Source organism: Pelecanus crispus, chromosome 2 (assembly GCF_030463565.1).
Source record: "Pelecanus crispus isolate bPelCri1 chromosome 2, bPelCri1.pri, whole genome shotgun sequence".
NCBI lineage: Eukaryota > Metazoa > Chordata > Aves > Pelecaniformes > Pelecanidae > Pelecanus > Pelecanus crispus.
In genome coordinates this window covers 41,100,256-41,112,920 of record NC_134644.1, presented here as the reverse complement: position 1 = coordinate 41,112,920, position 12,665 = coordinate 41,100,256, and the positions used below count along the sequence as shown (strand labels likewise).

Below are 12,665 nucleotides of genomic sequence, written 5' to 3'. Positions count from 1 at the left end.
GTATTGGCATCCTCTTATTTGTTGCAGCCAATATTAGCTTCCAACACTCCTCACATGCACTTGTAATATAGTTCTTGTTCACTTATGTGATAGTGACGTGAATGCCATTCAGCAGCCTGTGATGATGAACCCATGTCACCTACTTCCTGGGTTTTTGGGTTTGTGCTTTCTCCTCTTTTGCCTTTCATTTTTGGAAGAACTTGTTTGTAAATATTCACTAGCTAGCAGATTATGTTTCTGCAAATGCTTCCTTAACACCATCTTTCTAGAAAGCTGATATAAAACTTGATGAAACTACAATCAGCCATCATACCAGTCAGTATTATCTCATTCTCTCTTTTTGCATGCGTTTGCATCCCTCCCTCTGTTATCTTATCCTTGACCTGTGATTTCTGAAAAAAAAGTGGTTAAAAGGAATTTTTTCTAGGATAAGAGGTCCTGAGTGCAGAAGAGTGATGATGATAGGTCTCACCTCAGCTTTGATCTATAATCTTCTTCATCCCCAAGGACTAGCATCAGTTCTCACTGGAATCAGACTAAAAGATGAGTTAGGGAAGCTAGAAGAAGGGAGGAAAGGGGCTTCTGCCCCACTTTAGTCTGTCAAAGCTACACTTGGACTTTTACTTGCAGTGTGATAGTTGGAGGTACTGTAACAATTCTTTTGGACTGCAAATAATAAAACATTTGAATGGAAACACTATTGTTCTGCTATTAAACATCTAATGGTGATGTTATGCCTGAAAAATAAGGAAAGGTTTTAAGCATTTTTGCTATTGACTTCTGGGATTGAAAAATAGCTAAAGAAACACTGAAGTGTTTGTTTCTCTGTTTTTTCCTCCAGATAAATACTCTTCAGTTGGATTTACTATTGCCAATATGTATCATTCTGTGTCTGAAACCAGTCACCCTTTGCAAACAGAGGAACAAGAAATAGGCATTGATCCCTTGCAGAGTTATTCAAACAAGCTAGGGGAAGGTGAGTTTTGTATTTCTGTACTTTTTTGACTTTATACCTAGAAACTTTATGTAAGTGTGTCACGATGATTGTACCTGTCATCATTTCTTTAACTCTCTCAATGAAGTTGAACAGGGCAACTTAAAGAACATTTCACAGAGTATGTGTAGAATACTCTGACACTAATGAAAACCATGAAAAGTCAACTTTCAATTACAGACAGAAACATTAGCCAAATGTTTAATGTGCTGTCATCCTTTTTTAATCATAAGCCAAACACTCACTTCAGCATAAGAATATTGAAATGCAGCATGGCTTTGTGTTACTTTCTGAAGCATATGCTCTTACACTGCTTTGGTTTTAGGGATTTTTTCTGTTTTCCTTTTTTTTTTTAATTCTGCAGTAAAGTTCAATATGTTATTTTGGATGAGATTATGCAAATAAAAGGCTGATTTTCCTTTTTTTTTTGTTTGACTCAGCACCTATATTCTTATTTGAAAAAAAAAAAAAAACCTGGAAGCTGAGATAGAATGAACAGACTCTAGAGGTAGAAATTACTATGTAACCTAAAGTAAATTAATTAAATGCAGTATTTAGAAGACTCTAATGAACAGTGAGAACAAACTGCTTGCATAATGCAATGCATGTCTGTGTTGCTTGTCTTTTCTACTTATTTGCTAGTAGTGACAGTATAGTTGGTTCGAAGAAAGTGATAAGCTTAACGAGAAAGCTCGTCCTTGTCATGAAAACATTCCTCAAGTACTCAGTTATACACAGTGGCACCTTAACTACCTGTAATTTTCCAGTCATTGAACACATAGCATCATAGAATCATAGAATCATTTAGGTTGGAAAAGACTCTTAAGATCATCGAGTCCAACCATAGACCTAACACTGCCAACTCCACCAATAAACCATGTCCCTAAGTACCAGGCCTACGCATCTTTTAAATACCTCCAGGGGTGGTGACTCAACCGCTTCCCTGGGCAGCCTGTTCCAGTGCTTGACAACCCTTTCGGTGAAGAAATTTTTCCTAGTATCCAACCTAAACCTCCCCTGGCGCAACAATACCAGGAGGGCAAAATAAATAAAAAAAAATATCTAAATTACAGAGTTGAAACACCTTTGTTACATTTCCTAAGTCCCTCACCCAGATCAGCTACTCTGTGTGGGTCTATCTGTCTGTAAATCTTCTGTTTACTAGTACTTATTAAAAAAGCTATGTCAAGTTTTGCTTAGTCAGGTTTATTACTTTAGTTTATAAGAAGCTGATGTTTTGCTTTAAAATATATTGGTAAAAATTTATTGTCCCTTTGAGCTAATTTTTTTTTTCATTTTTTCTTCATTACTTTGTAAAGCTTTTTCAATGCTAGAAAATGGGAATGAACATCAAGGGGGAAGTATTTTAAAACCTGACGATTAAATGAAATAGCTTTTCTAGGTCAGTGTTCCTCCTCTATTATACTTGACATCTTAACGATATGGAGCCATTTTAGTTTGATAAACTAAATGCATTTTTTATGTATTTTTAGAAACTTGAAAATAATCTTTTGCAATAACCTAAAATAATAACCGTTTTCCAGAGGAAATACAGCTTGCTTCTAGTCTTCCCCAATCAAGAAAAAGAGAAGCATTTTCTTCTGATTTTTTTCCCTTAAAAAAATACTGGTAATTCTCTCAACTCTGTTTCAAGAAAAAACAAGATTTTTACCCTGTTAAAAAAACACTGTAAATTAATTTCACCCTTTATTATGCCCAGAAGCGATTAGTTACCTTGACTGAAAAGGTTTCTCATTTTTATCCCAACCTTAACATTTCTATGACATACAAAGTTATTAGTATTGAATTGATGTTTAAAAGTGCCATTAATTCATTTACCCCAAATGTTCATTAACAATGTAAATGTATGCTGATGTTCTATGAGACAAGGAAGTGACTAATGACTCTTCGCACTAACAACACTTAAAATGAATAGAAACTTTAGATAGCTAATCTTGAAGTAATCAAGACCCTCATTCAGCTTGGCATCTCTGTATGCTCTAAAACAGCTGTCAACTGTTAAAAATATATACACAACACACACATACGCACATGCGAAGATAAAGATATGTAAATACATGGTTCCCCAAGTCATAAAGGTTACCAACTATGGTACATTTTTTATGTTCTATCTATGTAAATATTTTATATAAAGCATCCATTTCATCTTCATACGTTTTTTTACTGTGAAACTCATACTGCATTTTAATTTGAAACTTCATATATCCAAAATAAGTCTTTGAAGTTTTAATATTTCATTTTTAAAAAAGCATATGCTTAGATGGTGTTAGGTTTTTGGGCATCAAAGTGTATGGTTTTTCCCATCCATGCAGTCTGTCCATCATTGTCTTCACAGAAGTATTTCAAGACAAGGTTTTTCAACTCAGCATCAAGTTTCAGTCATAATACAGAATCACTTGGTGAAAATCTGTATCTTCAAGTCTTCTGTATTATGTATCATAGAAATTTGCAAGAGAGGTGGTCCGTCAGTTGGAGATGTTCTGTGCAATACTGTGGAATATGAAGTCATCTAAATTGTTTTTTGAAGCTGTGCTGAATACTAAAAGTATTACCTTGGAGGCAAAGTGATAGAAATCTTCACTGAGATGAGGTAATAAAAATAAAGCATGTCACTGATAAGGAAGCTGAAAAGAAATATTTAATCATAGAGCTAGTCAGACTTGTTAATCTACATGAAGTATTGTATTTTTAGTATGTGCAACTGATACCAAAACTTGATGGAGAACCAGGAGATGTCATGTCCAGCTGGAGTTTTGAAATTCTCTCACAAGGCGTTTTCATAAAATGAAAGAAATTTCAGAAATACATGGATTCCTGTTAAGTATAGCTGGTTGGAAAACTGCATGCATAGACTACTTTTGTTGATTCGCTGTCAGCTTGGAAGGATATATTGGATGGGATTCCAGAAGTGTGCTGATTGAGTCTAGTAGCAGTCTAGTGCTTTTATTAAAATCTCAGTGAAGGTACAGAGAGAAAACATGGTTTATTTGGGACAGGGCTGTTAGTGCAATGGAGAGCTACATAGTATTCAAAGTATTCTTGAGATTTTGGAGAGGTGGCCTGAGAAGAATAAGACATGGTTCACTAGGAACAGCTGTGAGGTTTAATGTTGCAAATGCTAGGCAGGAGACAATTATCTAGCTGAACAAATAAAAGTAGATCATAACACATGAGGTAAGTGTCATTTGGAGAAAGATCTGGGTGTTCATTTCACTCCAAATTTTGTGTAACTGAGGAACTTTGAATCTTGAGTTACGATGAGTCATGAGAATGTGCTTGTTTACAAAACTCAGGATAGGCTGTTAACTAATTGGCAGTCAAGATCTTTTTTCTATCCCTTTAAAATATTCCAAAAACCAGATAAGATAGTATTTCAGTCTTTTTCTGATGGTTGATTTGGCCTATGTTATTTTCCTTGTGTTTGATTTTTTTTTCAAAATAGAAAAGTGTGTGTTGCCTATAAGCACTCCTATATGCTTTTTTAAATAGCATTTTTAATAGTTGGTAAGAAATTTGTGGCAGGGATTTTCACTTCTGCAATCTGATATTTCAAATGGAATATTTTAGTTCTTTTAAGGAATTTTAATTTTAGATTATGTCTTTTGGATCTGGTTGTATTTTAATTTACATGCCTGTATGTATATATGCATTGCTATGTTTTCTTTTGACTACAGTAAGTTGATGGTATCTTGCTACATTCTCTGTTCTAAAGATCTTAATGATATTGTTCATTTTATTCTATTTTTGAATGATTCCCTCTGAAATAGGGATCTTTTATCAGAGAAACTGATGAATCTTATCTTTTTTTGTCTCCAGCAGAGACTTTATAAACCCTGAATATATGAAGAGAAATTTCAGAAACTTTTCTCTTCTGCCTCCTCACTGTGTATTGCATCTGACAAACTATTTTGTTCATTTCCAAATGCTTGAGGTTTATATTACATTGGAACAGGATAACTAGGTTAACTGTTTCTGAGCTGCTATAAGTTTTTACTCTTAAGTTATAGCGTTCAGCACATTCTGACACAAGTTTTGAAGAGCATAGTAGGTAGTATTCCCATTTCATTGATGTAATGAGAAAGTTGATCCTCTAAGGACAGACTGGAACAATGCATTTAATACTCTTCAATTTAATTTGCTCAATATCACAATTAATACAATTAAGGTCACTTGAAATGAAACCATTAACGAATTGGGTAATTTACTTTAACAATGTCAGTGTGTTCTCACAATTACATTTGCTTTAATTAGTGTACAAGCTATTATTTAATAGCATACTTCACATAGAAAAATGTAATGTGTTCTTTGTTCTTAACAGTAGAAAAGGGGAAACCTTTAATGGGTCTGAGTGTTTTGGATTTGAGTTTGGGGGGGTATCTTTCATATCTAAAGGCTCTAGTTGATGGTGAGGACAGAGAAGGCTGATATAGCTGGAAGGACAAAGATAACTACTGGAGTGTGTGACTGAAATTAATCCAGTTGAGATAGATCAGTTGCCCACCTCATACTTACTTACCATTACATCCCTCCTAATTCTCAAAGCTGCCATGAAAAAACATGAGAGATGGTAAGAGAACATTCGTATTTCCATTGTGACCATATTCTGTGTGTTTCCATTGCTTGTCTTTGGAGAATTTTGCTGTTCTGGTATTAACCTCATAACCCTCATCACTAGAAAGGGTTACTGTGTAGAACTACACCTTATGTGTAGTTTGAGATATCTGGTTTATATCAGTGTTATACAGAAAACATGTAGAAAACAGAGGGGAATGAATTAACCATGTAAATGCCACCTTCTCCGGCCCTAACAGGACCCATGTACTATCAAATAATTTCCCCAAATCTTAAGTGTAATTCGCATTGGAGTGTTTTGGTCCTGGATACATCCTTTCACATTCATTCCAGGGTTCAGTGAATTTTTACTGTCAGAAAATGGTATTATCTCCTAATCAGTCAGCAGCTATTCAGTGTTATGAGTTTGGCTTTTTGCCCTTCCACCCCCCGTCAGTCAGGGAGACGATGCTAATGTATATTGCCCTGTATGGAGTTTCTCTGTCTCTGTTTTTAGAGATCGTTTCTGTGGTTACATTTAAAAAAAACAACCACAGAGGTCTAGACTTCTCTGTGTGAGATGTACATTCCTAGGTAAAAGCAATCGAGAATGCAAATATAGTGAGTCCTTGAAGCCTTATTACTTTCATATAAAATATTTTTCAATAGTATATTGTATGATGTCATGTGTGTCATGTAATGTGTGTTCTTTCATCTTCTCTCCAGGGAGGAACATGTACATGAAGTATAGCATTGTGTTTTTAAGAGTGCTTTTAAATATGCATGCTACTTTGTGTTTTCATTAAAAAGACACGATTGAAATAGAGAAGTTCTTTGCATTATATTGGGAGCAGGAGATGCTGAGGGTTGTGATTGTTCTTAATGCCTTTGGGATTTCATGCTGTGGTTTGCACCAGGCCCTACGAATGCTCTGTGTCCTGCACTGGGGAGTTTTACCCTTCAGGCAGAAAGCTTCAGTGTGCCCCACCAGCACAGTTCTTGCTAGTGGTCCTCATTCAAAACCCTTGCGCTTCTCCTCCTGGGCTCGGCTTTTCCATTAAAGGCACAGGTATGCTAGAGGAGAAAGAGCTGTCTTCAGTCTGGTTCGCTTCGTATTGGATGAATAAAAGCAAGAATGGTTTTTACATCTTCAAACACCATATGCTAACATAACAAGCATTTTAATATTCATTTATTAATAATAACTACTGTTTAGCTTGCTTTTAATTGAACAGCAACAGGATCGTAGTGACAAAGGCTATTGGAGCAATACAATATGTCTTGAGCTAACTCGGCCTGTCACTAGTTCCTTCCCTACAACTCTTCATTTTCTCTTCTCTTTTCTGTACTAGAAATACATTGTTACTAAGAGATCAGCTAACAGAGAAGCTATGCGTGTTTAAAAATACATATATTTAATATAAAGTTAGTTGAAAATAGCCAGCACACAGTACATTTTTTTTTTCCTTTAAAGACTGTGTTTGTATGGGTGTTGACATGCCCTTAGAAATTTGCCGGTTGTGGGCCCTTTGGTTTCAGTGCCTTCCTGCAAATTTGTATTTAGGAACTGCAGGAGTATTTTAAATTATTTCAGCTGTGGGAGCGAACAGTCTTGTGGGTTACCGGCTTCCAAAGTTGGATTTTCTTCTCTAGAATGGGTAGCTCCAGTTTTTTTGGTGGCTTCACGTGAGTTGCACGTTAAATTAATTCCAGTTTGCAGGTTATATTATGGCATGAGTAACTGGCACAAACATCATGTAGGGAAATTGCCTTCAGTGGTTGATAAGGCAGGTATTAGAGAAGACCTTTTGGACAACAATGTCTGTTGATCTGAAAGAAATCTTAAAATGTTAATTTTGAAAGTTCTACTCTAAATTGGTGTATGAAAATAAGACCATTCTAACTAATGACATTGGCACATTACCTTGGTTCAGTCATCTCAGCTGGGAGTTTCTAGGTCTTTCCAGATACAGCCCTGCCCGGATACCGGCATAAATCACTTGTCAGCCTCATGTCATTCTTCTAATAACTCCTTGTGACCCTACTTTGGGAAAAGCTGATTTCAGTGTTTCTTTTTCTTTTCCTAGCTTTTCCAAAATCCAGGTTAAAGCTTATCTAGTTGGCTCTCATCTCGCTTCCTAGTATACCTGTAGTATAATACGTGTGGTATAAAAGGAAATGATGCAAGTTGAATGACAAAGAACGATTTTTTACTAAATTTTACATGCTTAGGGGAGCTTAAAATACCAAGCAGAAATTTGCATTTTAACTATAGTAACCTACTGAACAACGAAATTAAAACAGAATAATCTTTTTTAATACGACCTCTGTAAATGTAATTAAGAGTATGTTAGAACTAGCTCATTATTAGAAGTTATACAGAAGCTAACAATAAGAATGGAATCATTCTTTGAATATTTTACTCAGACTTGATACAAAAAATATAATATGAAGGTTACTAGCCGTAAACACCTCACATATTAAGTGTTTCCAGGCAATGATGAAATTATGTTAAATGGCTATATCTGCTACATATGGAAAAGGCAGATTCTCTTAATTTAAAAAAATTGAACTGTACAAGTTTGATTGTACTTGTGTATGTATAATAAAAGACTAGTAAATCAGAATTCTAGCTGAGGCCAGCATGATTGGTACAGGATAATAATTAAATGTTTGAGTTCACTTCTGTCCTGACGTACAGAAGATTGTAATTTACAAAGCAGTCTGTGAATTGTGTGCAGCTAGCTGATGTTGCAGACCTTGGTATCTGAGATTAAATGTACGTTAAAACATTTTGAAAGAGTTTAACTGCCACAGATTTGATTTTATTAGAAATTGATTGCTCTATATAACAGAAATATGTCAGCACAGACTGGATCTTTCCTGTCTTTCATATATGTGGACATTCATAAAGATTGGGAATTCCTTATTTTAAAAAGGGAAGAGTTCAACCTGCTTTCACTTAAGTGCCAAGTGATACTGCAAAGCTTCAATTTTAGGCTTCTGATTGACTCATAAGCCTTATTCTTTAGCCTCCTTGGGTACCCCTGTCCTTGTCCTCTTTGGATGTGCAAAACTAAGAGGTGTGGAAGGAGAGAGAAATGAAGTACTGTCATACTTATTTTAAGTGGTAAGAAATTGTCTGCTAAGATGTATATTATTTATTGACAATCTGGCCTTTTAACAAAGAAAAATAAGCCTATGCTTAGGTTGCCACTGCTACAACCGAAACAGCTGATACTTTAATGAACAACATACTGAGGGCCATCCAGGACATAAGGCAAATTAAGCAGGTTACAAACTGCATATCTTCTGTTTAGGTATAGGAGATCTCCCCAGCTCTGACAATTAGCTCCACTGATCAGGCAAGCAGACAGACAGAAACAGAAGGAGGCCATTTGTATCAATTTGAGGAACAGAACTAGTAATGAAGTAAAATACCCATACCAGGTAGTTTCACCTCTGCTTTGGAACAGATATTTCTAACTGCTGGTTTCATGTTCGCAATGCAAATAAATAAATAAATATGTGCTGCTTAACAAAAGCTTATTTTCTGTTGTTTACAAATCGAGAGCAAAGCAATAATAATACTTCTAACCTAGAGGGGGGTTTTTATAAGGAGAAAACATTTTCTGGACATACAAGCAAATATGAATCTTGGTAACCTGACAGCTTTGTTTAAACGTTGAATTTGAGTTTCCTTTCATGCAAATCTTTTCAAAGTACAGCAATTCAGCTGTGAAAACCTGAATACATTAATGATGACAAAGAACCTCTGGAATGAGCCAACATTTGTTTTTGTTCTTTTACAACGTTTCCTGATGAATTGCACATACAAAAGTGTTGCAGGTTATTTTAATTTTCTTTTCTTACTTTGATAATAAATGTCTCCACTGTTTAGCTTTTTGGTTAAGGTACCTTATTATTACTAATCAGCTTTAATTATTTATAGCAAAATGACTGTGAAAGATGTTTCTTTGATGTCGAAAAAGTCAGGGACCTGATCCTGTTAATGGCTAGGTTCCAATTGACTGTAAAGGTAACAAGCCTGAGTGCCCTTGTTGTCTAAGGGAAACAGTAGTTTAGCCCAAGGTACTGGATTGTGGTTAGTTAGTTGGAGTTCCTCGATTTTGGGAGTGTTCACATTTCAAGCATTTGGTGTCAAGATTTGGCCATGCAGAGGCAGAGCGCATATAACTGACTTCTAAAAGTCCTGGTCTTCATTTTACTCATAAGATATACAGTAATTGAAAAAAGGCTAAATATATAAGGTAATGGGAGAACACCTTTATCTCTAAACAAAACTGAGTGCTAAAATGGGGGGAGTGGGAGAAATGTGCATAGCCTTTCTGCTTTTGTCTGTCTTTCCCCACAGTCAACAAAACAGCAAACTAACCCAAGTCTAAACAATACTGGATAAGGAATGGCATGTTTCAAATGCATGTCTGTGAGCTTACATTTAAATCTTGTTTTGTATAAGTGAACTATTGCTGGGTTTTGTTTCTAAATATTTTAAGCTTGAGATTTATATGGATGTACATATACGCACACACTCTATGACAAGAGTGAACACTTCTGCCAGATCTAGAATATGTTTTAGTTATTCATAAGTATCCCTGTTCAGCTTTTTCATCATGTCATACGTTTAGATCACTGCATCAGTAATCATGTGACTATAATGTTTCAACTGCAGTACAAATGACACAAAAGGATATAGCAAATTAGATTTATTTTCACTATTTGTGACAATCACACAAGCTTATGACGCAGTTTGTGTTCCATGGCTTGATCTGTCTAAAAAGGGAAGCGGGACTTGGGATGTTTGTTTTGCGTCTGTGTGCTTACCTCATCCTATTAGAAGGTGTCATATACCAAAGAAGCTGCGAAATTAATTCTCCTAACTGCCGTACAAAGAATAACTAGACTATATGTTTTCACACAAAAAGAAATTTGGAGCAGGTGAAATGATATGCCTAGTTCATACAAGAAGTCTGTAGCAGGGCCAGGAACAGGACCCAGATTGTTCAAGGTCCAGGACACCGCCTTGGTGACAATGCCGTCCTTCAGCTCTTGCTTTCTTTCAGCCAATTTTTGTGAGACGTAGCTAATTCACTAAAAAAGGAGAAACTTTGGTATATGTCAGAACACACACACAGCCTTTTCATGTTTTATGTACAAACTTAAAATAAATAAGCACTTGTCAGCTTAGAAATTTCAACTGAAAGTATTTTTGGTAATGGGAATGAAAAATATTTTAGAAGATGCAGCTCATTGTCACCTTTTCAGTATTATGAGTAATGAAATAAAATGTTTTGAATGCATTAAACTATTCCCTAAACTTTGGTAAACGGTGGCTCAGTACAGATATATATGGGTGTTACTATTAAAACATGATTTGGACACAAGTTTAAGGAATGCTACTCCAGCTTATTGAAATAGTTATCAAAGTCAATTTGTTTGTGCTTGTTTATTTCACTATTTTGTATCTCAGCATTGCCAGCTCCTGTCTTAAGAAGAGGGAAAATACTAAAACTTCTTAAGACTTTTTTTTTAAAGTAAGAACTACATACTGCTTTTACTGTTTCATCATGTTATTAGGTACTGGGGACATTAGCTGGCTTGACATATTGCTCTATGTACCTTGCAAATCAGTGAATACAGTGGTGCATTCATGTTTACCCTGCAGCTACTGTTGAGGTAAATGGAATACCTGTCTCTGATATTTCATGGAAAGTAGGTGGGAAGGTTAAAAATCAAATTTAATGTAAAAGTAAACTATAATGGCCATTTAAAAAAAAAAAAAACCCACAGCGTGCTCTAATTTTCTTCTGTTAAATATCTTAATTCTGTACAAACAGCTGGCAGTTAAATGCTGCTTGGATACTAGAGTGATAAACAATAATACATAAACTCTGGGATGGGAAGACTGCACTCAAATTTTTGAACAAATTCCATTCAGTTTAGTGCAACTGGGACCATGTAACCAAAATATTAGCAAGTGCCTGTATGATAAATTTCTCTACTAAAATTTTGATATCCCATTACAAATTATTATTCTTGATCTTCCTAGAAGTTAAAAGGCACAAACTTCATCCAGATAAAGCTTTTATGGTGGTGATAATTCTTTTCTTCGGAGAAATTGGATTTGTAATGGAATCAATGATTTAACCTCTAGGAAAAATGAACTGTATAGTGTTTCAATACTAAGTGCAATTGAAGGCTAGAGTTCTCATGTCATACATGTGAAAATACAGTTTCAATGATGTGAAAATGTTCAACCTTCATTATAGTGGAGTACATTTTCTATACGTTAGTCGTAATATTTGAAGATACCATTGTTGGTTTTGTTTACTTTTCATTTGAAATATTTAAAGGGTGGAGCAACGGAACATAAATCTGTCCATTAGTGGGCATTTCTGCTTTGCACTCAGATGAATTCTCATCAAATTTGATTTGCTGACTGGTGGCCAGAACAGATGTTATCTTAATGGAAGAGAGAAGCATATCGAGCCACAGGGCCACCTCCAAACTTCTGTGACCCAATATTGGCTCACTCTTTGTTGAAATACAAAAGAAAATACTCCTTTGCAAAAGTGTACAAAGCTCCATTCTGAATTATCACAGCTAGTTGGCCACAACATTATCAGCTACACTAAGATTGAGATTTTATTGCCAGAAAAAGTGTACAATTAATTGTTGCTATTAAAAAAAAAAAACCAAACCAAAACACACACCAAAAAAAAATCCCAAAACAAAACATAGCAGATGAGTTTGTGTCTTTTGCTTATTTGAATTTGAAAGAAGGGATGTAAATCAGAGCTTATACTGTGGAAGACTATAGCTCTGTTTTGGGGTTCTTGTGACTATAACCAGTGAAAACAGAAAAAATTCTGTTTTAAAAGTTCTGGAATTAAAATAGACATTTTTTCTGCAGGATTAAATATAATGTATTTTATAAATTTGTATTTATGATGAACACATGACAGTTCTAGCTGTGGCATTTGCATGAACTAAAGTTACACCCTTGTAACTGTGCTGTTAGAATAACTACTTGATCAAGTGAAGATTTTTTTTTATTTTTTAGGAAGCTGGGTTGTAA

At 35.1% G+C, this 12,665-nt stretch overlaps 1 protein-coding gene across 3 annotated transcripts in view; it reads left to right on the top strand.

The window, feature by feature from the left end:
• The first annotated feature begins 856 nt into the window (after positions 1–856).
• TBC1D5 (TBC1 domain family member 5) overlaps positions 857–12,665 on the top strand; it is a 196,894-nt gene continuing 185,085 nt past the window's right edge. For all 3 annotated transcript variants that reach the window (XM_075704984.1, XM_075704982.1, XM_075704985.1), the window contains exon 1: positions 857–976. In XM_075704984.1, the coding sequence (XP_075561099.1) occupies positions 877–976 (100 nt within the window). In that variant the 5' untranslated portion in view covers positions 857–876. The remainder of the gene's footprint in view (positions 977–12,665) is intronic.